This window comes from Nicotiana tabacum, chromosome 9 (genome assembly GCF_000715075.1).
Source record: "Nicotiana tabacum cultivar K326 chromosome 9, ASM71507v2, whole genome shotgun sequence".
NCBI classification, from domain to species: Eukaryota; Viridiplantae; Streptophyta; class Magnoliopsida; order Solanales; family Solanaceae; genus Nicotiana; species Nicotiana tabacum.
Window position 1 is genome coordinate 20,604,019 of NC_134088.1, and position 24,486 is coordinate 20,628,504.

Below are 24,486 nucleotides of genomic sequence, written 5' to 3' on the forward strand. Positions count from 1 at the left end.
TTCAAATCGATCCCCAATTATTTGTTTACTAAAATGGGGCTTAGAGCTTGCAATTCACAATCAGTCAATCTGCAATTACATGTTCACTGAAACTTTTAATATCAGGTATTCATCCATCCTATAAAATGAAAGCTGTGGCAAAAAACAAGTATCAAGATCCTAAATGTGGGTGAGAATACAAAAAAAAAATTATGAAACAAGTCTCCCATCATGGGGTGGATCCTGCAGCTGAAGTATTACCAAGTTTCACCTAGCATGTTGCTTTCCCTACTGCACTGAAAGATAGTCTTGATCTCCTGTCAGTTCCAAAGCTATACTTTAGATCTGAAGCATTCACAGGGACAGACACATTGCTCGTAGAGGGAAAAGAGAAGACCAGGCGTTCAGCTGATTTTCCCGTGCCAAAGCTGTATGCTGGAACAGTGGATGCATCCGCGGGCTGAGAGAGGACACTGGCTGAGGACGATGGCATGATGGACGGTGTTGGTGGTTCTGAAAGTGCACCAGATGATGCAGCTACTGGAAAAGTGAATCCAAACCCATTGTCAGGGAATGTTGCATTTCTAGGATTCGGCTTATTAATAGAAATGGATGGCAAAGTAGGTTTCGTTCCAGAGGCCTGTCCAGCAGCATTTCTTGGTAGCTCAAAACCCGTGGAGTTGGATAACGTTGTGGCATTCTGCCCATTACTTTGATTATGAAAAGGCCACCGGGGGGTAGTACCTTTATCTTTCTTTCCTTCATCAGTACCTACGTAGTCCTGCAGCATAGTACCTTTATCTTTCTGTCCATCACCAGTGCCTGCAGAGTCCTGCAGCATAGACATACCATGTTAAAGTGGTGATCCTATAAAATAATTAGTAATGCTTAAAATCAACATCCTCTGATGTTTTCTAACTCTTGCACCCTCCATTTCAAATACATAAATTTATTTTTTTAACTCTGTAAAGAAAGGGTTATCTTTTTTAACAAACTCGAGATTGCCAGGAAGGTGCAAAATACTGTCATTTGTAAATATAACTTTCAATAACAATTAAGTACCTGGTCCAAACTTGCAGTGCGAGAACCAGAAAAGAAATTTTTAACTTGGGAATCAGCATCCTTAAAAGTGAATGAAGGCACTGTATCAACTCCAGTCGTCGCAACAAATACACCAGCTATGCTAGAAGCTTTAGCACTAGCATGCTCCTGAGATATTTCCACGTGACTGACTGTGCCAATATCTCCATCTTTGGACGATCGGGCAGCTGCCAGCCCATTGTTCCTACGCATACCAAATTCTCCTAAATGCGATGATTTCGTTTTACCATTTGGAGTGGAATCAGAGATTTCATTGCGGGGATATTTCTTCCATTCACTGGCCATCTTCAATTCAGCTTCCTTTTCTGCAGGAGTGGGCTTATGTCTATCAAGTTGCTCTAATATTTTTCTTACAGTCTCATTGAACGGCATAGCTTCTTCAGACCTGCCTGCTCTATGCTCCACTGATTGGTCCTTCTCGACACCACTAGGTTGACCAACTTCCAAGTTCTTCCTAGCAGCAGGCAAGAAAACTTCAGAAGCACCAATTTTTCCTAAAGGTGAAGAAGCATTTTTGGAATTCAGGAATATGGATCTCTTAGGCCGAGATTCTGAGCCAAATTTATTCCGTATACGCCGAATGGGTCCCGCAGATCCATAGCTTAGATGAGGTAAATCACTCCTAGTCTTCTCCTGAAATTTTTATAGCATGATAACATTCAGAAAGATCCCAACTGCTCCTTGAAAGTATTCTAATTAGATTACAATAAAGATTAATGATCACAGAAAATCTTATAAACATGCAAAAACCGTTAAATCAGTACAGGAAACTTCAAATAAGAAGTTGCTTTGATAGACAGGAATTTTGTCATTGAATTAATTTTAGACTTGCTAAGACAAACATATACCTGGCTGTATATTGATGATTGAGATTGTTGGAAGGTTTTCGCTGAGAGATCTGGCCACCTGCTACCAGTCTGCGAATGAGTCTGCTGACAAAATGCAAGTGCAACAAGAATAAATATTCCTGGATTAACAAAAGTATGCTTGTAAACACATCTAAATTTTGTCACAATACAAACCCTATCTCTGGATTTCGGCAATAAAGTTCTAGAGTATGGAGTCCTCGGAAACTCAACAAGCCCATATCCTCTCTGACTCTGTGGAGTAATATGACTATGCTGATCTTGCAGCATGGCAGCTGGCCAACAAGTCGATGACTTAAGCGAAGGTGGCGGATGAAACCTGTTTTGTGGAGCTTGTTCTCCCTTGGATACAAGACTGCAAGAATCGTATCCTTTTTCTAACCTACGACTTCCCATGTAAGCTCTTGCAATATCAATAGGTGATGCTCCAACTTCATCTTGTACCTGCAGTAGTGGACTATTTGATAAATACATCCTAGTATCAACACCAAAACTCCGGAAGAAGACTGCATCAATGAGGGTATTTCATGAAATAATTATTTACACTTGTTACTTCCAAGCTATTCCAGACTTTATTCGCTAATGCACTTTTCACCTTTTAAGGCTTCATTTGAGACCATCTCTCGAGATGAAGTTCAACAGGCTAAAGTACTATTATCATGGACATTTCACAAAACAAATATGTGCCAATGACAGAAGGGTTTATAGTGATAATTAACTTACATTTGTTTGGGGAAAAGGTGTTGATGTTCCTGGCATAGCAAAATTTGTTTGGGGAAGAGGTGTTGAAGCTCCTGGCATAGGAAAATTTGTTTGGGGAAGAGGTGTTGAAGCTTCTGGCATAGCAAAATTTGTTTGGGGAAGAGGAGTTGAAGTTCCTGGCATAGCAAAATTTGTTTGGGGAAGAGGTGTTGAAGTTCCTGGCATAGCAAACTCTGCTTCATCCTGCTTCCTGTGATATGGTCTTCTAGGTGTCTCGTGTGTTAAATGAAACCTTCCAATGTCTCCTTCAGCTGTTTTGCTAGTTTTCTTTTCTTGGTCATCAATAACCCTTGAGTTTAATATCTCTGTCAAACGCATTATTTCATCCCTGCATATAGTGAAAGACTAGTTTTGAATAAGAAAGTTTAACTGACAAAATTCAAACGATATACATGGTGAAAAGAGTTTCCTGAATGTACACAAGACATAGGAATCCAGCATCAAGTCTGGACCTGCAAAGCATTGGAGGATCACCAAAAAGAGGAAAGGGTGATAATGTCAGAAGCTCAGTTCCTAGCAATTATAGAGAACTGCATTCTCAAACCAATGTGGGCTTACGAGGAAAATAAGCAATTTTAAAGGTGCATGCATTTTTCAAATGAAGCAGGAATTGGTTCCTAACTCTCTCTAATGAGGTAGCACTGCAACAACATGATAGAAAAGAACACAGAGACGTGAAGAATGATATGCTACCTTGAAAATGATTTCCCCTGCATGAGCCGCTCAATTCTGGAAATCTCAGATTTATCAGTGGAATTCTGTGGTTTCTCTTCTTCCTGCTTCTCTGCTTCGGATATCCCATTCAATTTTACCATTCTTTGATCCTCTTCCTTTCCTTCAGAAGATCTGGATATCACATACTGCATAAACATAATATCCAACACTCTGAAGAAATTCTTTTTACTAGAAACAATCTTACATAAAAAATTCACTTCCTTTTCCTCTTTTTTTTTTTGTGGTTTGGGGAGGGGGGAGGGGGGAATGAGGGGCACTTTCCTTTCACAGCATCAATTTCTGGTAAGGCCACAGAATTAAACATTCCCTCCTCACATACTTGACCTAGCAACCTTTTTAGTCCAGTAAAATGTGTTTCAGTCCCTTCTCCATTGGTACCAAAGAAAAAATATCAAAATTATAATATGACATCATCCGTTCATGGGAGCCAAAAAATTTAGACACGCTACTGACAAATATTATTTATGCAACTTTAACGAGTTTCAAAAAAGAAATAACTATTCTCACAAAACCCATTAGAAGTAGCCCTCACAAAACACTATATGCTCCTAACCCTGAGAATACAATCCCCCGGGTTTCCCCTTATTTTTCATTATCATACTTAAGGTTGGTCACCAGGGGCGGATCTATTCAGTCCCAAGGGGGTGGTACGCCACCCGCAATCTTCGGTCGAAACTTTATATATGTATGTATATATACTTAAGAAATAATATAAATGATTAAGTTGCCACCCGCAGTAACAAAAGTATCCAAGGTGCCAGTGGCAAAATCTTGCCTTTTCCTCCTACAAGATGAAAGTTCAAACCCCGTTGCTTTCATTCAGTACAAAATGAATTATCTCTCTTTTTTTTAATTCATCATTGACTTTTCTTTTATTTAAAATAGAATAAAATACCTCTTAATTTCTCTCTCTCTCAATAAAACAAAACCCCTCCCCAACAGAAGTAACCCATCACCTCGTCTCTCTCGTCGACTGTCGCCTCCGCTTTCACATCCCAGGGCCGCTTCTCTACACTCTACTTCCATTCTTTCACCGGAGTTCAGACCATCGTCTCTATCTTCCAACACCCAACCATTGTAAGGCACTACAGGTTGATTCTTGTCTATTTCCTAGCCCTATTTGCATTTTTTCCCATCAAATATCTGTTCAATTTTTGTTTTCTTCTGTTTTATTTAGTTAATCAAACATCTGGTCCATCTTGTTCTATTTGGTTGTGTATTACAATATTGTTCAATTTTAGACTTTGAATCTGTGATATCTAATTGAAGAAAAGCAACGGTTTAGACTTTAGAGCACACAAGGTTGATGGAACTTAAAGCAACAAAAGTTAGTTAATCAAGTATTTGTTTCGTCTTATTCAAATCCTATGTTGTTGCTTGCCGTAAGTTTATTTTATTTTGCTTGGCCGTAGTCAGTAGATGAGTAGAACTGTAGAAGTGTAGAACCCAAACTTCTAAGGATTCTTTAAGATAAAGAAGGATGCTCTTCTAGACTTAGTATTTAACTTGGATTTCTACTATCAAATTGTTCTTGCATTTCTGCTAGAGAGGAAGCTTTCTCATTTAATTTATTTCTTACTTAGTGACTGAGAGCATATAACATGAGGTAGAATGAACTTTATTTTACAGAAAAGTGATCCTAATATTTGTGATTGAGATGGATAAATTTGTCATGAGGTTGGATCATTCTCAACCAAGTCCATCCTTGAGCCAGGTGAATGCCAATCTTTCTCATCTAATAGATGAACTCAATTTGGAATCACTTGAACCCGATCCAGGAGAAAGAATACCAATTGCTGACTATAACCCTCGAATACGAGATGAAGTGAGAAGACACTATATTCAAAAAGGGCCTTGTCAACCTTTCGAGCATCAATTTCCCAAAACTAAAATAGGAGGGAGAATGCGTCAATTTGTTCCAAGTTGGTTCAAAGGTCAATTTTCTAGATGGTTGGAATATAGTGTGAAGAAAGACGCGGCATATTGCCTATGTTGTTATTTGTTCAAAAATAAATTTATCCATGGAAGTGCGAGTGAATTCTATACAAAGAATGGTTTTAGGGCTTGGAATAAGGGTCTTGAAAGATTGCGTCTACATGTTGGTGATGTTAATAATGTCCATGATAAATGTTTTAAAAAGATGCTAGATTTATCATCATCATCAATCAATTCAAGTTGTTTTTGATAAACACTCTGAGAAGTTAAAAAGTGAGTATCGAATGCGTTTAGAAGCATCAATTGATGTGGCAGGACTTCTATTGCTTTATGGATTGCCTTTTAGGGGTCATGATGAAAGTGAATCTTCAACAAATCAAGGTCTCTTTCTAGGATTTTTACGATGGCACGGGGACAAGCATCCGGATGTGGGGGAAGTGATATTAGAAAAGGCTCCGCAAAATGATACTTTAACTTGCCCTATGATCCAAAAGGATATTATCAATGCTTGTGCAAAAGAAACATTGAAAGCTATAATTGGAGACTTAAATGGAGATTACTTTAGTATATTGGTTGATGAATCCAAAGATATCTCACACAAAGAACAAATGGCGCTTGTTTTGCGTTACGTTGATAAGAATGGTGAAGTTGTAGAGCGATTTGTTGGTCTTGTCCGTGTTAGCGATACATCGACATCATCATTGAAGGAAGCAATCTATTCTTTACTTTCAGAGCACTCACTAAGTCCATCTAAAATACGTGCACAAGGTTATAATGGGGCTAGTAACATGAGGGGAGAGATAAATGGTCTTAAGACTTTGATTATGAAAGATAGTCCATCGGCATATTACATTCATTGTTTTGCTCATCAATTGCAATTAAAACTTGTAGCTATTGCTAAAAAGCATTTGGATGTTGAAGATTTCTTTTGTCATGTTACTAATGTGTTGAATGTTATTGGAGGATCTTTTAAGCGTAGAGATTCGCTTCGTCTTCTTCAAGCTGAAAATGTGTTGAATGTTATTGGAGGATCTTTTAAGCGTAGAGATTCGCTTCGTCTTCTTCAAGCTGAAAAGTTGGAGCAATTACTTGAGTCCGGTGAAGTTCATATTGGACAAGGATTAAATCAAAAACGGGGGCTTCAAAGACCAGGTGATACTCGTTGGGGATCACATTTCAAAACATTAGATAACTTTATTGTTCTTTTCTCATCTATTGTTAGTGTGCTTGAAGTGATTAAACATGAAGGTTCTACCTCAAATGATAGAAATCAAGCTAAATATCTTCTTAGTGAGATTAAAACACTCAAATTTATTTTTATGCTACACTTGATGTTGAAAGTGTTGGCATTGTCAAATGAGTTGAGCAAGACCTTACCAAAAAAAGGATCAAGATATTGTTAATGTTGTGGAGTTTCTTAACATTACAAAGAAAAGATTGCAAGATATGAGAGAAAGTGAATGGGAATCTTTGTTGGAGTGTGCTTCCTCATTTTGTGCTATGCATGATATTTTGATTCCCAAGATGGATGAGTTTTATTTTCCCGGAAAGTCAAAGCAGAAGTCTTCTAGTATCAGTTATTCATACCACCACTTGCGTGTTGAAATATTTTGTGTTGTGATTGATGTGCAACTTCAAGAGCTTAATGACCGTTTTGATGTAGTGAGTAGTAATTTGCTTCTCGGGATGGCTAGCTTAAATCCAGTCAATTCTTTTGCTAATTATGATAAAGGTAGAATAATGACTTTAGCAAAGTGTTATCCAAATGAGTTTGATGAAGTACAGATTCGGGATTTGAGTTATCAACTCGATACTTTCATAATTCATATGCGAGGTAGTAATGCCAAGTTCTCCAACTAGCAAGGAATTAGTGATTTGGCAAAAGCATTGGTTGAGGCAAATCTTGTGGAGACTTATTCATATATTACTTACTTTTGAAGTTGGCTCTTATTTTACCTGTTGCTACCGCAACTGTGGAGAGAGCATTTTTATCCATGAAGCAAATAAAGAATGATGAGCGGAATAGCATGGGTGATCAATATTTAAATGATTGTTTAGTTTGTTACATAGAGCGGGATGTATTTACAAATGTAAGTAATGATGTTATTATTGACCGTTCCCAGAATATGAAAATTCGTCGAGGACAATTGTAAAGGGATGATGTATATTTATGATATTAGTAGTATTTTTGGAAATTTTATGCTTTGCGCCAAGTTGGAAATTTTGGACCAACTTGGCACCCGGAACCTTCGAATCCTGGATACGCCTCTGTAATGATCACCAACCTTGTTAGCTCAATAAACCTCTTATTCTTTGTTTGATTCCCCATTTCCATTTAATATCCTCTTCGAATATTGAAGCAAAGAGATTCCTTGCTTTCTTCCCACTAGTCCAATTTTTACTTGCAAAAATTCCTTAAAAGCCTTAAAACTGTTGTAGTTCATAGTATGACATCGGACACTAATCCAGAGCGTTGTTTTGTGATTATAATGGCAAAAATATTCCTCCACCTCAAACTAAACCTCTTAGTAAAAGACTTAATCTTTACCTAAAAAGAGGCATAGAATATGACATAGTTACACCATAATGTTATTTGGGTCTTGAACTGTATCTTCTCAACAAAGGACTTCGGGGTTTCAAATATATTGCAACTATTTTCTTTTTGATGAAGTAATATTGCAACTATATTCAAACACATACTGACAAAAAGCTTGCATACTAACCTATTCAAGCTTTCTTTATTTAAGCTCTGTGCAAAACATAAAAGGGAATGGAGCAGAGAGTAACATGCCTAGGAATTAGTAGTACCACGGCCACAGACAACCATTAATCATAAAAGAAACAATATTTGGCCTACTTTGGCTTTCAGATGGAACATTATTTTTGCACCTTCATGAAATCTCATCAGATTCCATTACGCAGACCTACCTTTTTTTAATAGGTAAAAGGGATAAATTGACTTCACAGAATAAAATTTGGCAGGAGCCTTTTATCTTCTTTTTTTATTACTGCATAAGTATTGATTTCAGCTACGATTGCTGCAAAGTAATTAGGCACAAACCTACTTATGGTAGTTTCTTTGAAGGATTAATCAGAAAAGCATATATAGAAGGTTTCGAACATAATATGCCAGAGCAGCCAGACAAATACTAAAAGAAACTACAAAGAGCCCATTTGGATTAGCTGAATAAAAGTAGCATCTAAGCACCAAGTGCTGAAAAGCGCCTTTTTAAGTGTTGAAGCTGATTTTATGAATACGTTGTTACGTGTTTGGATAGATAAGTTGAAACTGAAATTAATAATCAACAGTTTTTCAGTGAAAAAGACCAAAAATATCCTTAAATCTGTCAACACTAAAAATAAGATGATTACTGGAGGATTTTAATTCTAACTTGATTCAACAAATTAATTTATATCTTATTGTACATGTGTTGGTGTAACACAATGCACATGGATTAGTATCGATACTAAAGAACTCAATAGCACAACGAAAATGAACTATTCATCTAAAGTTTTAAGTCACAGTAATCTCCACTTTGTGGACATACTAGTGATCAACTTATAAGTACGTAAAACTATTTATAAATGTGAACATATATGTCTGAAGCTTTCAACAATTTAAGAGAAAACACTTCGTGTGAAAAAAATATTACAATAGAGAAAAAAAAGTGTCAAGAAAATATTCGCACTTATATGTAGGCACGAATCATTTTGTTAAAAGAGAATCATCCGTTGAAATTTTTTTTCTTTTTTTGAACTCCAGCTACTAATAACTTTGCTAAATGCCAGCAAAGAGGAAAAAACAAATGGGAAACTAAAGACAAAAGCAGCCAAATCACATTTTTGGGCACGGTAAATGGAAAAGAAATAGAGTTGAATTAGGGGTATTCTAGGGATTATAAGAAAATGCAAGGGATAGCAAAACAAATTACTTGGTCAAACAAAAAAGCTTTTAAGCTGAAATCCCATAAGTTGGGGGTACCCAGCTTATGGCTTATTAGCTTTGGTGTTTACCAAACACCAAAACAAGCCAAAACCAGTTTTTAAGCCAATCCAAACACCCTCAAAGTTAAGTTACCTAAAAGCTGCCATTCTCCACAGTTTCTTGCCATAATTAAGCTTTGCAATGAACTGAGAAGTAGGTCATGATAATTTTAATCAGCAAATTGTAGAGCCTTTTCTAAAGTTTAACTCTAAAGCATTTTATAATTCATAATACCTCGGTATAAGTTTATGAAATGATTTCCTTTCCAGGACGGTATGAGGTATTTTACATACTCTAACAGATGAAAAGTTGTTTCTGTTAAGAATACAGATTCACAATAATATATTTGACTATATATTTTCTTTTTTGAGAATGGTAATATTTTGTACTATTTGATTAAATATTTTCTTGAATATAAACTAGTAAGAGCTTATTTCATGTGATTTTGATGTGCCCAGAACGAAATAAACTTTGCACTTCTCTTTATTAAGATGAACTTTGCATATGAAACTATTGTAGCATTGTTTTTGTGTAACACCACTAACATAATATAAGCTCTCACCCCATTTCCTCTAACACTTTCTATTGAGAAAACACAGAAGTTTGACAAAATCCAACAACCAAGAAAGTAAAGAGTATATACAAAATTTAAAAATTAAAATAATAATCATGTTATGATACTGATTCCTCCCTAACTCCCCACAAAAATTTTAACAATCCATTTGAAATTTTTGTTTAAATCATAATCATGATATGATGCAGCTTTCAGGTTTCTCGTCGATTCTAAGATAAAATTCTAAGCATTAATTTGTTATTTTCTTAGTGTACCAAAGATAATATACAGGTCAGATTGGCTTCTAACTCTAAACCAGTCAACTGTGTCCATGTAAACAGTGATCAACTTTGTGGTTCTCATAGCCTAAAGAGCATATTTACTCTTTACCATGTTTATTTGGTAGACTACTTTTCCTGGAGTATCTGATCAGGATGGAAAATTGCTAATTGTTTTTTTATAACTAATGCATCAGCAAGTAAGAATTAGTGCGTAACAATGACTTCAGCAGAGATATATCATTATGTAACCCATGTCTTTAAATTTTCAAAGTAACCTCTGCCTCCAAATTCTATTCTTGTCCAACAGTTAATGGCCATCCAAACTAAGTGTTAGATAATTTACGTGTTCAATTACATTTCGTGCCCCTTTGTCTCATGTAGTAAGACTGCCACATAATAACAGAGGAACATCTTCATCTTCACATGCTTGCCCATAAAATGGAGATATAACAGAAAGAAATTAACAAAGCAAAATGAGTCAAAGAAGTTGCCAAAGCTTACACTTGGAGTACACTTCTCGTCATTCCCTACATCTTGTGCTGTTGCAGGATCTTCTTTATCTGTCCCAAAGAATTTTTGTAAGATTGCCGATCAAACAGAGGAAACAAAATAAATGATAATAAGTTTAATGATATCCCTTCTGCAAACTGAGACGTGCTGAATTATTTGAGTTTCTTAAGTACAATTCCAAGTAAAAGTTTCACTTTTTTCAAAATTCAAACTCATTTAAAAGATCTTCTTTAAAAAAGTGACTTGAAATTTCCCATAACATCGACTATTCGCTTTTTTCAAAACTTACTAACATAATACACAAATCAAATATATCTTAACATTTTGCTTCAAGCTACATAAGATAATATGGATAAAGAGAGTATTCCGTACAGAGTAAAAGTTTCACTTTTTTCAAATTCAAACTCATTTAAAAGATGATCTTAAAAAAAGTGACTTGACATTTCCCATAACATCGACTATTCGCTTTTTTCAAAACTTACTAACATAATACACAAATCAAATATATCTTAAGTAGATAATATGGATAAAGAGAGTATTCCGTACAGAGTAGAAAATATATCCCATACTTATAATCATACATTTATTAATCTCGTGCAGCGTTACAATATGCATGTTCGTTTACTGTTGGTCTTGAGTGACATGGTTGTTTTATGTTCTTAACTCATTCTCCCTCTACCCAAATTTATGTGAAGGACTTCGCCGTAAGAGGGTCAACAACACCTAATTTTCAATGTGAATTTGGACATGAATTCTTCAAGTTTTTAAAATTAAAATTTACATATTTGAAAACTACATGAAAGTTTGAAGGGGAGCCTTGGCGTAACTGGTAAAGGTGTTGCCATGTGACCAGGAGGTCACAGGTTTAAGCCGTGGAAACAGCCTCTTGCAGAAATGCAGAGTAAGGCTGGGTACAATAGACCCTTGTGGTCAGCCCTTCCCCGGACCCCGCACATACGGGGAACTTAGTGCACTGGGCTGCCCTTTTTTTTGCATGAAAGTACTACTTCCTCTGATTCAAGTAATGTGATCCAATTTTGACTAGGCTATAATATTTATATGGCTATAAAGCTTTTGAAAATTGTGGTATTAGACATGACACAACATTTGTGTTGCTATAAAAGATTATCATTAAGGGTAATATGGAAGTATCAGTTAAATTCTTAGCAAATTTAGAAAGAGGTTAGGGTCAAATGGTTTTGTGGGTCTTTACAAACTTTTTTTTAGTTTTATGACCTTATTTCTTATTTTACACACGGAAGATCTATCTTTTACACATAGCAGATCTATCTTTTACACAAAAGAGATCTAAAAATAATACTTTCTTAATTTTAATATTATAAATTGAGATCTAAAAATAATACTTTCTTAATTTTAATATTATAAATTGAGATCTATAATATTGTAAATGGCCATGAAGACCCATTTACTCTCATTATTTTTGGAACAGACTAAGAAGGAAGTAAGATTACATAAAAAATCAATGAGTATAAGTTAACATAGTTAATAATTCAAAATATTTAAAAAAGGTTTAAGAAAATCGTAGATAAATAAAAAATTGTTTGACTCTCGAAATACTAGCGCATTCATATAAAATGGGACAGTGGGAGTACTATTTATACTTAGTCCATTTTATTTTGGCAATGTCACGTATTTTCAGGTGCCAACGTACATTCATTTATCGACAAGTACTCAGAAAACCTATGGGGACAACAAAGTAGAAGTTGCTTAATGCTGGTTGGTTCTTTTCAAAGGAAACATTAGAAAGACGTTGCTAATGTGGTATAGTAGAAGGACCGCATGGAAGAAAGTTGATATCCACGAGACGCCTATGCCATAGGCCCGATAATCAAGGAACTAAAAGCGAAATCACTTCTAAACACCAACTTCTACGTATGCAATAGCAACACTTCTTTGGTCCCATTTAACATGATGGTATTTAACATAACAAAGACATGAATCTGATTTATATTATACTAATGATAATGGAAGAAATGTTGAAAATAAAGATTAAAAACTAATTCAAGAAAAAAATCACATAAATATCTAAAGTTTTCAAATTTTGAAAGTCGTGAAAGTTAATTAAATAGAATGACCATAAAACATTTCGGGACATCCCAAAAATGGAAAGCAAGTCATGTAAATTGAAACAAAGATAGTCACAAATATTAACTACGATGAGGGATGTAAGACTTAGTCCAACTAGAAATTAAAGAACAAGGAACAAAAAAAACCAAAGTAAAAGCGGCGCCAGCAATTGCGTAATCAAGATGCTTCGCATGTACAAAGACCAGGAAAAGAAAAATCAGCAAAGCCTTGATTGACCTCAAACATCAAATTCAAACCATTTGCCAAACATGTTGAACTCTGGCTCACTCTATCTCGCTATAAACCCAAACGATTATAGTAACCTGGGAGTACGGAAGGGAAGGAATGGGAACAAAAGCAAATGGTAATAGTTTCTCTTTTCATGTTTAGTCTGACGAAAAGACCAAATAAAAAAGAGCAAGGTAACTAAAAATGAGGGAAAAATTCACATTGGCCCCTTGCAATTTTTTTCACGGCCGAGAAATCCAGAGGGCAACTGGCGTAAGGTTCGAACTCGATGAATAATTGGTGTGTCCCTCTACCTTTTTCCACTTAAATGCTAGGCAGGTTCGAAACTCGATGGATAATTGGTCCATCCCTCTACCTTTTTCCACTTAAATGCTAGGCTTTTATCTACAATAGTGTTCGAATCTGTGATGTGCGCCTAATCCATACATCACGCATTGTCCTCTTACCACTAGACCAAAGACTTGAGGGCTACCTCCTTGCAAATTTTTATCTCCCTTTCTAGATGGAAGAGATAAGAGAAAAGAAAACCTCGGAGTGTCAACCGAAGGAATTTTATAATAGTTCTTACTACATTCTTGGAACAAATCAAAAATAGGTTGGCAAAAGAAACAAAAGAGTTCTCACAACCAACACTTTAAAGTAGAGCCTATTTTGAAGCACCAAAAGTATGTTTGGTCAAAGTGAAAACTATGTCACCTTCAGGTCCAAAGCTCAAATTATCGTTACAGCACTTGATAAGAGCCCGTTTACAACCTTAGAGGTCAGGATTACCCGACACCTATACTTGTGACAAGCTATAAGTGGGTTTTTCGAGGTGGCACGAGCAAACCAAGACGACGACGTTACAACAACGACATCTAATTCCCAATCTCAAACACGTTAAGGTCGGCTATATGAATCCTCATTGACCATGTCGCTTCATTTAAACTCATCTTAAACCAGTATTATACAAAAATATGAATAGAAAGTAATAGAGGTTTCTATAGCTTCCACTAGTTAGAAAGCATAGGACCTAAAGTAAAGGTACTAACATGAATAAAACATGTTTCTAACTAATTAGTATATCGCCTATATAGATCTATCCTTCTATTATGCCTTACTTTTTGCTAAAATTGCATGATTACAAGAGATTGAATGTCTTTCGAGACAACTTTCATGTGATTTTAGATATCTCGTCCTTTTTTAACACCTTAATTGACTACGGTTTCATACCTATGAACCGATGCATCTGGAGGTCAACTAAGGACATGACCAAACTATCTCAAGCGACTTTCTCTCATTTTATCCTTGGTGTGTGCTACATGTACCTTCAATTGCATGTGATAATTCTTTATGTTATCTCATCTTGAATGACCACACATCCATCTTAGTACCACATCTTTGCAACACTCATCTTGTGTATGTGTTTGACTTTAGCAGCTGTTTCATGCACATTTAACATTGTTGGTCTTATGAGTTGTACTATACAACTAACCTTTTTACTTTAGTGGACATCCTTCTATCACATAACACTCCAATCGCACTTCCCTATTTCAACCATCCAGTTATTATTCTATGTGTAACATCTTCGTCTATCATGCAATCCTCCTTCGATACCAAGCCAAGATATTCGAATTTTTTGCATTTAGGCACCGCAATCCCGTCTAATCTCACCTCAAATTCACTCTTCTTAAGCTGACTAAACTTGCAGTGCATATTTCTTTTGGTAACGGCAGTAAAACAATACCACCATTACCGAAAAGAAAAACATCACAGTCTAATGCAATGAGATCCCTTCTTCGCTACTAATAACAATAATTTGAAGAAAGTAACCAGCCAAAACCCCCTTTCTCCCATGCTCAGTGCTACTTTTTGTAACAAGCCGTAGAAAAAATTGTGATCACAGTAGGTATTAGGAAATGACTATGCGCTAGATGTGGTGTTCATTCGAGCTAAGTAGCAAGTATAACTCACCGGCCTAGAAAAGCTAAACTTCTGCCAGCTTTTGTCATTTCAACTAAACAAAACTACAATGCTATTACAATTCATAACACTTGAACAGTTACCATTAAACTAAATTAAGCTAAAGATTCACGAAGGACAAAACTGGAAATCACCAGGTTTCATGCAAGGTCATAATGACATGGGAGATGCAAAAACCTAAAGTTTACACATAAACAACAACAACATCCCCCCCCCCCCAAAAAAAAATAAAAGACACACACACAAAGAGAGAGAGAGAGAAATCCCTCCTGCAATTTTATTTGATAAACCTACTTAGTTCCAACATAAGTAAAAAATTACTAAAGTTACATCTAATAACAGGAAAGTTGTAACAAATTGAGATTAAAAACTCAAATTGCAGCAGAGTAACCAAAAAGGTGAAACTTGCTCCCTAGTTCACCAATTGCAGCAAAATAACCAAAAAGGTCAATTCTTGCAACACCAATTCACCAAGAGACCAACATATTTCATCACCATTACCAAAAACATAACAAAGACACATTCTTGGAATCCCTATATGGCACATAACATGTTCGATGCACAACAAATCTCATACCTACTATAGTTACATTTCATAACAGATCAAGTGTAACTAAAATAACCAAAAAGGTTAATTCTTGCAACCCTAATTCACCAAAATACCAACACACTCCATCACAAATAGCAAGAAAAACATAACAAAGACAATTTCTTGTAATATTGCATATAACTACGTAGCTACTAGAATTACATTCCACAAAAGATCAGGTGAAACTAGAATAACCAAAAAGGTTAATTCTTGCAACTTTAGTTCGCCAAAAGTCCAACATAATTCATCACAATTACCAAAAAAGAGAACCATAAAACAACAACACACAGTAAAATCTCACTAGTGGGGTCTGGGTAGGGTAGAGTGTACACAGAACTTACCCCTACCCGGAAGGGTAGAAAGAAACAATAATATCAGAAAAGAAAAAAAAGAATAGATCCATAACAACAAAAGAAATCAAGAAAATAATAACAGCTTCGTAAGAGACAGCAAATAAGTGGAAGGAAAATAACACAATACTATGCAAAACAAAAAAAATAGTATGACAAAAAAATAGTGTGATAAAAAATTCTTAGAAACCCTAATATAGTAAAATTGCACATAACATGTTCAATAAAAGTAAAAATCACATACCTAAGTCACTGTGAATTTCTTCAAGAGGAGGAGGAGGAGTGGAGGCAATGGCATTGGAGATGAACGACGGGAGGATTCTGATGGCACTGCCGGAGATAATACGGTAAGCCGGATCAACTAGTTTCGCTAACCAGCCGGTCCGACCGCCGGTCTGGTTCAGTTGTGGACGGTCGTAAGGAGTTGCCGGAGGTTTCCTCGCCGCCGGTTTCTTGAACTTCCCTCCTGCGCCTCTCTCGCTGGCTCTGTTACCGTAATATGACGGCGTCGTATTGAACTCCATTGTCTCTCTTCTACTATGGTACCTCAACGAAACAGTGGGAGCCAAAAAAAACAGGGATTATATAATGGTACTCTTTTTTGTTGTTTACGGTTTAAGGAAAATAACGGTTCGGTCCCTAACTCTTAAAATAGCTACACTTTGGTCCTTTAATTAGGCTTATAGAAATCTACTAGAGGAGGTATCTAAAATTGTTTTGAGGTGTTCGAACATTTTGAAATAACTAGCTTTAGGATATACCCTATATCCATGTGTATAAAATTATAAAAAATATAATCCCTTAAAAATGAAATTTTAAAAAATATAAAAATGACGAATACTGATCTTATTTAGTCAATAAGTAGCGAATGACCTAGATAAGCATGAAAATAACCAAGAATCTTGAAAGATCAGTGTTCTATTATGTATCCCCTCTTTTATTTTAATTTCGAGTCAAAATGATCGTCTAGGTACTTAATATAGACATGTCAATAAGGGTGGCATGTGGGCCGGTTAGGATCGGGACCGGCCCAGGACCGCAAGCCCACATGGGCGGTGGGCCTAAACGGTCCTAACCGGATAGGACCGGGACCGTGGGGTGATGGGCCGGGTAGTGGGCTGGTCTCATAGGCGAGGTCCGCGAGACCGGAACCGGCTGAGAAGTGGGCCGGTTCAAGCAGTCCTAAACGGGCCCAACGGATAATTTTTAAAAATAAAATAAAAAATTCACCATTTAGCCATTTAAAAACTAGCCGTTTGATCTGCCAAAATAGTCGTTGGCTATTTGCAAAATAGCCATTTAACCCCCCAAATTTTGTTTTAACCCAAATTTTTTTATAATTATACTTTTTTCCTATTTTCAACTATAAATACCCCATCATTCTTTCATTTTTCTCACAAAATCATCAATCTCTCTCAATCTCTCTCTAATATTCTTCTATAATTGCTTACTTAATTGTTACAATTTGTGCAAAATTGTGAAGTTGGTGAATTGAAGTTTTCAAGTCTTCAACGATAATTATTTTTCAACAAGTTGTTCGTCAATTCGGTAAACTCGTTCCAACTCTTAAGTTTTAATATTATAGTTTTGTTTGTTTTATTTACTTTGCTTGATTAATTAAGATGGCTTATTCCTTAAAAAAAATATTTAGTAAAAATAAGGAAAAATCCAAGAGTGGTGAATCTAGTGGCCAATCTGTTCCTCCTCCACTTCCCCCGACTCCCCGGCCCAAACCTGTTACCCGTCCTACACCTCCTATTCTTGATAGCGATAATAGTTTATTATAATTTACCGAGAGTCAATTTTGCCATAATATTGCACCCGGTGAACAATTAAACCATGAATATATGAATGCTCTTTATGGTAATCCAACTATTGATGAAAATGATGATGAAGAAATAGATTTTGATGAAACGCAACCGGATGACGATACACCCACTAGTCCTGCTCCTGAAGTTAACCCAACTAATAATAATCCAAATGATCCCCCGTCTGACCCTCCTGTTACTGCCCCTACTTTTTCTAGACAACCTTCTAAACGGGCAAAAACATCTCTTGTTTGGCCATTTTTTACTCAACTAAGAGAAAAAAAAATAGGGCTAAGTATAAAACTTGTGGCAAAGAGTTAGTTTTTAAATATGCTGAAAGTCGGGGGGACGGGAAGTTTGACTAGACACATATTACTACACCCTCAAGATAAAGCTAGATATTTTTGTATGAAAACTTTGGCCGAGGGGACAAGTGCACCTAGTCAGGCTGACCTTAGTACCGGGTCAAATCAATTTCAACCGGGAATTAACACTGTTACCGGTGGTATTTTATATTATGATCCAAAAAAAGATCGGAAAGAATTGGCAAAAATGGTTACTGTTATGTGCTTACCCTATAGTTTTTCTTCTAACCCTCACTTTGTGCATTATATTAGAAAAGTTTATAACCCTACTTATAAAGGTTTTCCTCGCACAACCGTAAAGAGTGATATTTATAAATATAAACACGAATATGAACAATATTTGCGCTATTTATTTACTCATATAAATTGTCGTGTTGCTATTACAACTGATATTGGTAGAAGTGGTAATGACTGTGATTACCTTACTGTTACCAGTCATTGGATTGATGAGGATTGGATAATGCAAAAGCGCATTATTGCTTATAGAATAATTAATTCACGTCACACAGGGCAGTTTATTTCTAGCACGATTACGGATATTTGTAGATATTTTTGCATTAGTGATAAAATAATATCAGTTTCAATGGATAATGCTACTAGTAACACAAATGATGTAGCCTTGCTTACCACTACACTAAGTCCTACATTTAGTAACATTTTTCATGTTAGATATATTTGTCATATTTACCATTTAATTGTGGATGATAGTATGCGAATTTTAAATGTTGAAATTGAAAAGGTTAAAATGGCACTTAATTGGCTTTCTTATTCAAACCGCAGAAGTAGACTTAGAGAATATTTTAAAAGATGCGATGAATTTGGCCTAAGAGAAAGAAAGGTTCCTAAACCTTGTCCAACTAGATGGAATTACATGTATGAAAGTTTAATTGTTGCATATGAATATAGAAACCCCATAAACTCAACGTTTAATGCTCATGTAAGTGATGATGATGAGAACCTTACAAATGCGGATTGGGCTAATGTTAAAATGCTTGTAAATTTTAACATTTTTGTAGAAAATTTTTATATTGCTACAAATGAATTTTATGGGCAATGTTATCCTACTATTTTCAACTGTTTAGTTTATATTGCAGAACTTGCAAATTTATCTGATCATTTTTCAGAGGGTGGGGAAATTTATCAACTTGCTATTGATTCCATGAGAAAAAAATTTAAAAAGTATTTTTTCCCTATTCCTCTTATTTATGGTGTTGCTGCATTGTTAATCCTACTATAAAATTAGGAGGTCCTCAATTTTGGTATGAAACTATTTATAATGGTTTAGCACTTGAAGATGAGGAGTTGTCTAAACTTGCGGACGCAATAACCTCAATTAAAATAAATGTTCAAACTATTTTATAATGCTTACCAAGTTGTATTAGATCATGCTAGACCAAATGTTCCAACTCCTTCTTCTTATAGTTCTCAATCATCTAAAAGACTGGGAGAGTAAGAGCACTTAGTGCTTGGGCAGGGTTCAGGGGTTCTCAAGGTTCTAGTACTAGTGACTTTTCACAACTAAATGAGCTTGAAATTTATTTGTCACAAGGAATTGAGGAAGTGAATCCCGACGGCTCCTTTAATATTTTGGAATGGTGGAAGGACAAAGAAAAATACTTTCCGATTCTTTCAAGGATAGCCCGAGATATTTTAACTATTCAAGCTTCAACAGTGGCATCAGAGAGCGCTTTCAGTCAAGCAAGACTTCAACTCGGTGATTATATAGCGTCTATGAGGGAGAGCTTGGAAAAATCAGTACTTTTCAGAGATTGGATCCGTTCGGAAAGAAGAAATTTTGGACTTGCTGAATCACAACTAGAGGTAAACGAAGCTTACGAAGATTGGGACAATTTTTTTGTTGATTTATTAACGAGCTAATAATAATTGATACATGAAAAATTGATCAATGCACAACCTATTTTGGAACCTTACATATCTTACTTTATGTATATTAAATTGTGATATTAGGCATTTTAAAATTCAGAAGCTATTTAAAGTTATTGGTGAATACAACCGAATAATGATTACTGAGTTTCTTTAATTATGGATGCCATCTACACTTTTGTTCGTGAAGTTGAGCGCTTGTATGCACTTGGAACAATTTCTAAAATAATATATATTGCATGGATTAGTAATAGAAATTGTTCCAAGTGCATACAAGCGCTCAACTTCACGAACAAAAGTGTAGATGGCACCCATAATTAAAGAAACTCAGTAATCATTATTCGGTTGTATTCATCAATAACTTTAAATAGCTTCTGAATTTTAAAATGCCTAATATCACAATTTAATATACATAAAGTAAGATATGTAAGGTTCCAAAATAGGTTGTGCATTGATCAATTTTTCATGTATCAATTATTATTAGCTCGTTAATAAATCAACAAAAAAACTATCCCAATTTATTTCATCCTTATGAATAACCAAGGAGCTTGAATTTTTCTTCGTTGACATTTGATTAGTTAATAATATTAAATAAAATAATATTTTCTTTTTTAACAGAAGGAAAAATAATCATAAAATGCAAATGATAAAGATATTAACCTTTGGACAGTAATACCATGAGTTCTAATTAGATCTCATGATATTAACCTCAATTTCTCTTGTCAAAAGGAATGCAAAATTCACAGAAGATATAAAAATATAATTAATTTACCACTAATATTTAAACTAAATTGGAGCTAGTGTTTTTTTTTCAAATGGGAATGGCTTGAGAAATGATTAATAAAAGTAACTTAACGTTTTGATTTGAGATGGTGCAATATAATTTAAGAATTAGCCTTATGTAAATAATTTATGGCTTGGTTATAATAGTTAATATTCTCCTTATTCTTATTTTAAAATCAAATAAGAAATTAAGAGAAAAAATGTTTACACACTTATAAAAATATTAAAACAAAAAATTGATTACAAACTTTTAAACATTATATATTTAGAAAAATATAGAACTTTTACCTTACATTTAGGAATGTAAATTGTTTGATTATTTAATATATTTTTTAAAAATCTTATTAGCTTTAGTTTTCTCTACCATTTTTATTTGATATTTTATTTTTTATATTTTGAACTATCTTATAATACATCTTGCGATGTAATTAATTATAAAGCTCCTCTCATCCCCAAATAAAATTTGATTGATAAAAAATATATAGTAACAAATAAATGATATTATCAAAGTACATAAATATTCAAAAGTTACATAAAATAAAACTATAAAATATAACTTGTAAGATCTGAAAAATAAAGTATTGTACCACGTACATACAATGATATCATCACTTCAGTAGTAGTGGAGTCTAATAAGTAAAGCAATAAGAATTTAGGGGGCCCACCATAATCATCAATGTAAAAGTTTAAAACAAAGAAGCAAAAGTCGTTCCACGTGGCGGCCTGCATTTTGGGCCTTGAAAATGCCTCAAAGTTTCGCCTATTTACATAAATATGTGATGGTAATTGATGTAATAATGTACAAAAGTAGGGGCAAATAGATGTTCCATTAAAACAGACATGGCTTGGCAATTTGGGCCTCGAGAATGCCTCAAAAGTTTCCTTTATTTACCAAATTGTGTGATGGCAATTGACATAATAAGATGTAAAAACAAGGGCAAAAATATTATTAGTGAAGCTGGCATGTCAACGAAGTAGAAACTCAAAGGGTATTTTTGTCAATTCAATGGACGACCCTAAGCTCCTCTTAGCCGCTTCAGTAGCAATATCTATATTTATATTAAAAGAATATAGTTATCATATATAATTGATATTGTGGTTAAGTCAAGTGACAAACTATTAAAAAGTCACTTGGTATTCTTAAAATGATTTTAGGGGAGATTTTCAAATAAGAAAATAGAACTTATATGGAATCCCATTTAATGAAAATCTTTATTTTTTTAATTTAGTTTTGATTCTTATATGACAATCTTCAATTCAATATTGTTATGGATCTTTAATTATTTCATATTCGGCTAAGTAGTTTCTTTTGTCCCGACAAATATCTATTCTATATTTTATATTCTATATCTATATATTATTAAAAGGAAGAAATTCTAGCCTAGGATTATGACAAATAGGCAGAGTAGGAGAATGCCATGTGTTAGTTTTTAGGACAAAACTTAGTTAATTAGTTAATAATTAATTATTAGATTTTAATTTTAGATTAAAATATTTAAATATCTATTATTTTAAGTAGGAGTAGTTATTTACTCAATCCAAATAAGTAATTAATAATTAGGAAGTTACCATTAGAAATAAAACTTATAAGAACCTAAAATTAAGGAGCACATCCCACGAACTCCCACCCCCCAAAATGTGATCTGCTTCCCCTCCTTTTTTTTATTCCTGAAATTCCTTAATACATTAACTAAGTATCATTCTAAAAGATATTACAGATTTTTACATTAAATTTTTAAATTTAAAAATAAATTTTAGTTATACTTTTTAAATTAAGACAGTTACAACTTCTATTCACGTTTTAGGATTATCCAATATATCATCCAACTTAAACTCAAATTTAACTACTGTTGTATTTATCTAATTTTCTTCGTTCCTCAAGTATCTAGATGCGAAAATATGCTTTTTACCTTTACACGTAAGTAATTTTTACTTATATGTATTAAGTTGTTTATTTTATGTATTGAACTAAAAGTTTTAAAACTGCATGTAATTTTGTCGGTTGTTTGGGAAGACGACACTTCAACTTCTGGATACTTTTGCCCAGTTCCTTTGTTAATGCTTCAGTGTTTAAGTAGATTCAGGGTGAAATAAGTTACAGTCTATTGGAAGTTTGGAATATATGGACTTTATTTTTGCAGTCTATAGATTTAGTATTTTTATTGTAGGACATTTGAATCATACAAACTTTGTTTTTGCAGATGATCTATTACGTACCAAAGATCAACAAACACCACAATCTTCTGTACTTGGAGAAAACTGTAGGCTTCTTTATCAACATAAGACCATTTATCAAGAATTTTTAGCAACATAAGGTTATATGTTCTTATCTAAAAGAATCTCTTAATTAATCTTTGTTATTCTTCTAGCTAGCATCAGATTTAATTTTATAATTTAATTTGAAAATATTGTCCAGTATGCTTGGCACCATGATATTTAATTTCTGGCTACAGGAAAAATAAACTTACAACTAAAAGATATCCTTGGTAAGTTGGTAACCTATATAGATTGTTCCTTTTAGATTATTACGCGAGGTATGCATGCTATTTACATACAAACAATTTCAAATATAGATGTCTTACCATTAGAAGTTTATTTTTCTTCTTGATACTATAGCGACTCGATCGATCGTTTTGAGTATTTCAGCCCCGTTCCCCCATTTACTGTTTATCTTGTGTTCAATTATAATTGTGACTCGTTAGAGAGATTTCAGAATGAATTGGAACACTTAGTTCCAAGACTTAAAACTTAAGTTGAAATAGTTGACCGGATGTTGACTTATATGTAAACGACCCCGGAATAGAGTTTTGATGACTCCAATATCTACGTATGGTGATTTTGGACTTAGGAGTGCGTTCGAAAAATTATTTGGAAGTCCGTAGTTAAATTAGGCTTAAAATGTTGAAAATCTGAAGTTTAAGTGTAGAAGTTTGACCGGGGAGTTGACCTTTTGATATCGGGGTCAGAATTTGATTATGGAAATTGGAATAGGTCTGTTATATCATTTATGACTTGTGTGCAAAATTTGAGTTCAATCGGACTTGATTTGATAGATTTCGACATCGAATGTAGAAGTTGGAATTTCTTAGTTTCATTAAGTTTGAATTGAGGTGCAATTCGTCGTTTCGATGTTGTTATATGTGATAGGCCTCGAGTAGGTCCGTAATATATTTTGGGCTTGTTGGTATACTTGGACCCCGAGGGGCTCGGGTGAGTTTCGGAGTGGTTTCAGACCATTTCTAGGCCATTTTTAATTCCTGATTTTTGGCTACAGAGGTGTGCATCGCGATTCGCGATCGCGAACATTTGGCCGCGTTCGCGAAAAGCAAACAACAGTTTGGGGCCTTGTGAATCGCGATCACGAAGAACAAAATCTCTGTTGCACTAACCAGACTTTGAAAGCTTATATCTCGCAATCTATAAGGAATTCAGAGATAATCCAGAAATGAAAGTTGTAGCCTTTGATGTCTAGTTTTCAGAAAGTCAAACCATTTGTTATTTGGAGTTTTATACGAAATGTTATGACCATTATACTAGAGGGTGTCTGGAAGAGTTGGGGAGTTTGTGCTTCGCGATTGGTTTTCCGCGATCGCGAAGAGCAAATTTTGAGCTGAAAAGTTTTGTGCTTCGCGATCGTGAAGAGTAAATGCTCGGACAGAAGCTATATTTCGAGGTTTCAGCCATTTTAACACATTTGGAGT

General features: G+C 34.7%; 1 protein-coding gene across 4 annotated transcripts; it reads right to left on the minus strand.

The window, feature by feature from the left end:
- Positions 1-16,509, minus strand: LOC107771845 (uncharacterized). Of its 4 annotated transcripts, none has more exons than XM_075221498.1 (8): positions 16,190-16,509; positions 10,699-10,757; positions 3,402-3,568; positions 2,670-3,036; positions 2,103-2,390; positions 1,929-2,009; positions 1,042-1,713; positions 1-811 (listed from the first exon to the last, which is right to left on the minus strand). In XM_075221498.1, the coding sequence occupies exons 1-8, from the start codon at positions 16,467-16,469 to the stop codon at positions 251-253; spliced, it is 2,475 nt and encodes an 824-aa protein (XP_075077599.1). In that variant the 5' UTR covers positions 16,470-16,509; the 3' UTR covers positions 1-250. The 4 variants fall into 4 exon arrangements, with proteins under 4 accessions (XP_075077599.1, XP_016446780.2, XP_075077601.1 ...); XM_016591294.2 differs by having other exon boundaries at positions 1,929-2,012; XM_075221500.1 differs by having other exon boundaries at positions 3,402-3,554; positions 16,190-16,505.
- Between the last annotated feature and the right edge of the window lie 7,977 nt (positions 16,510-24,486).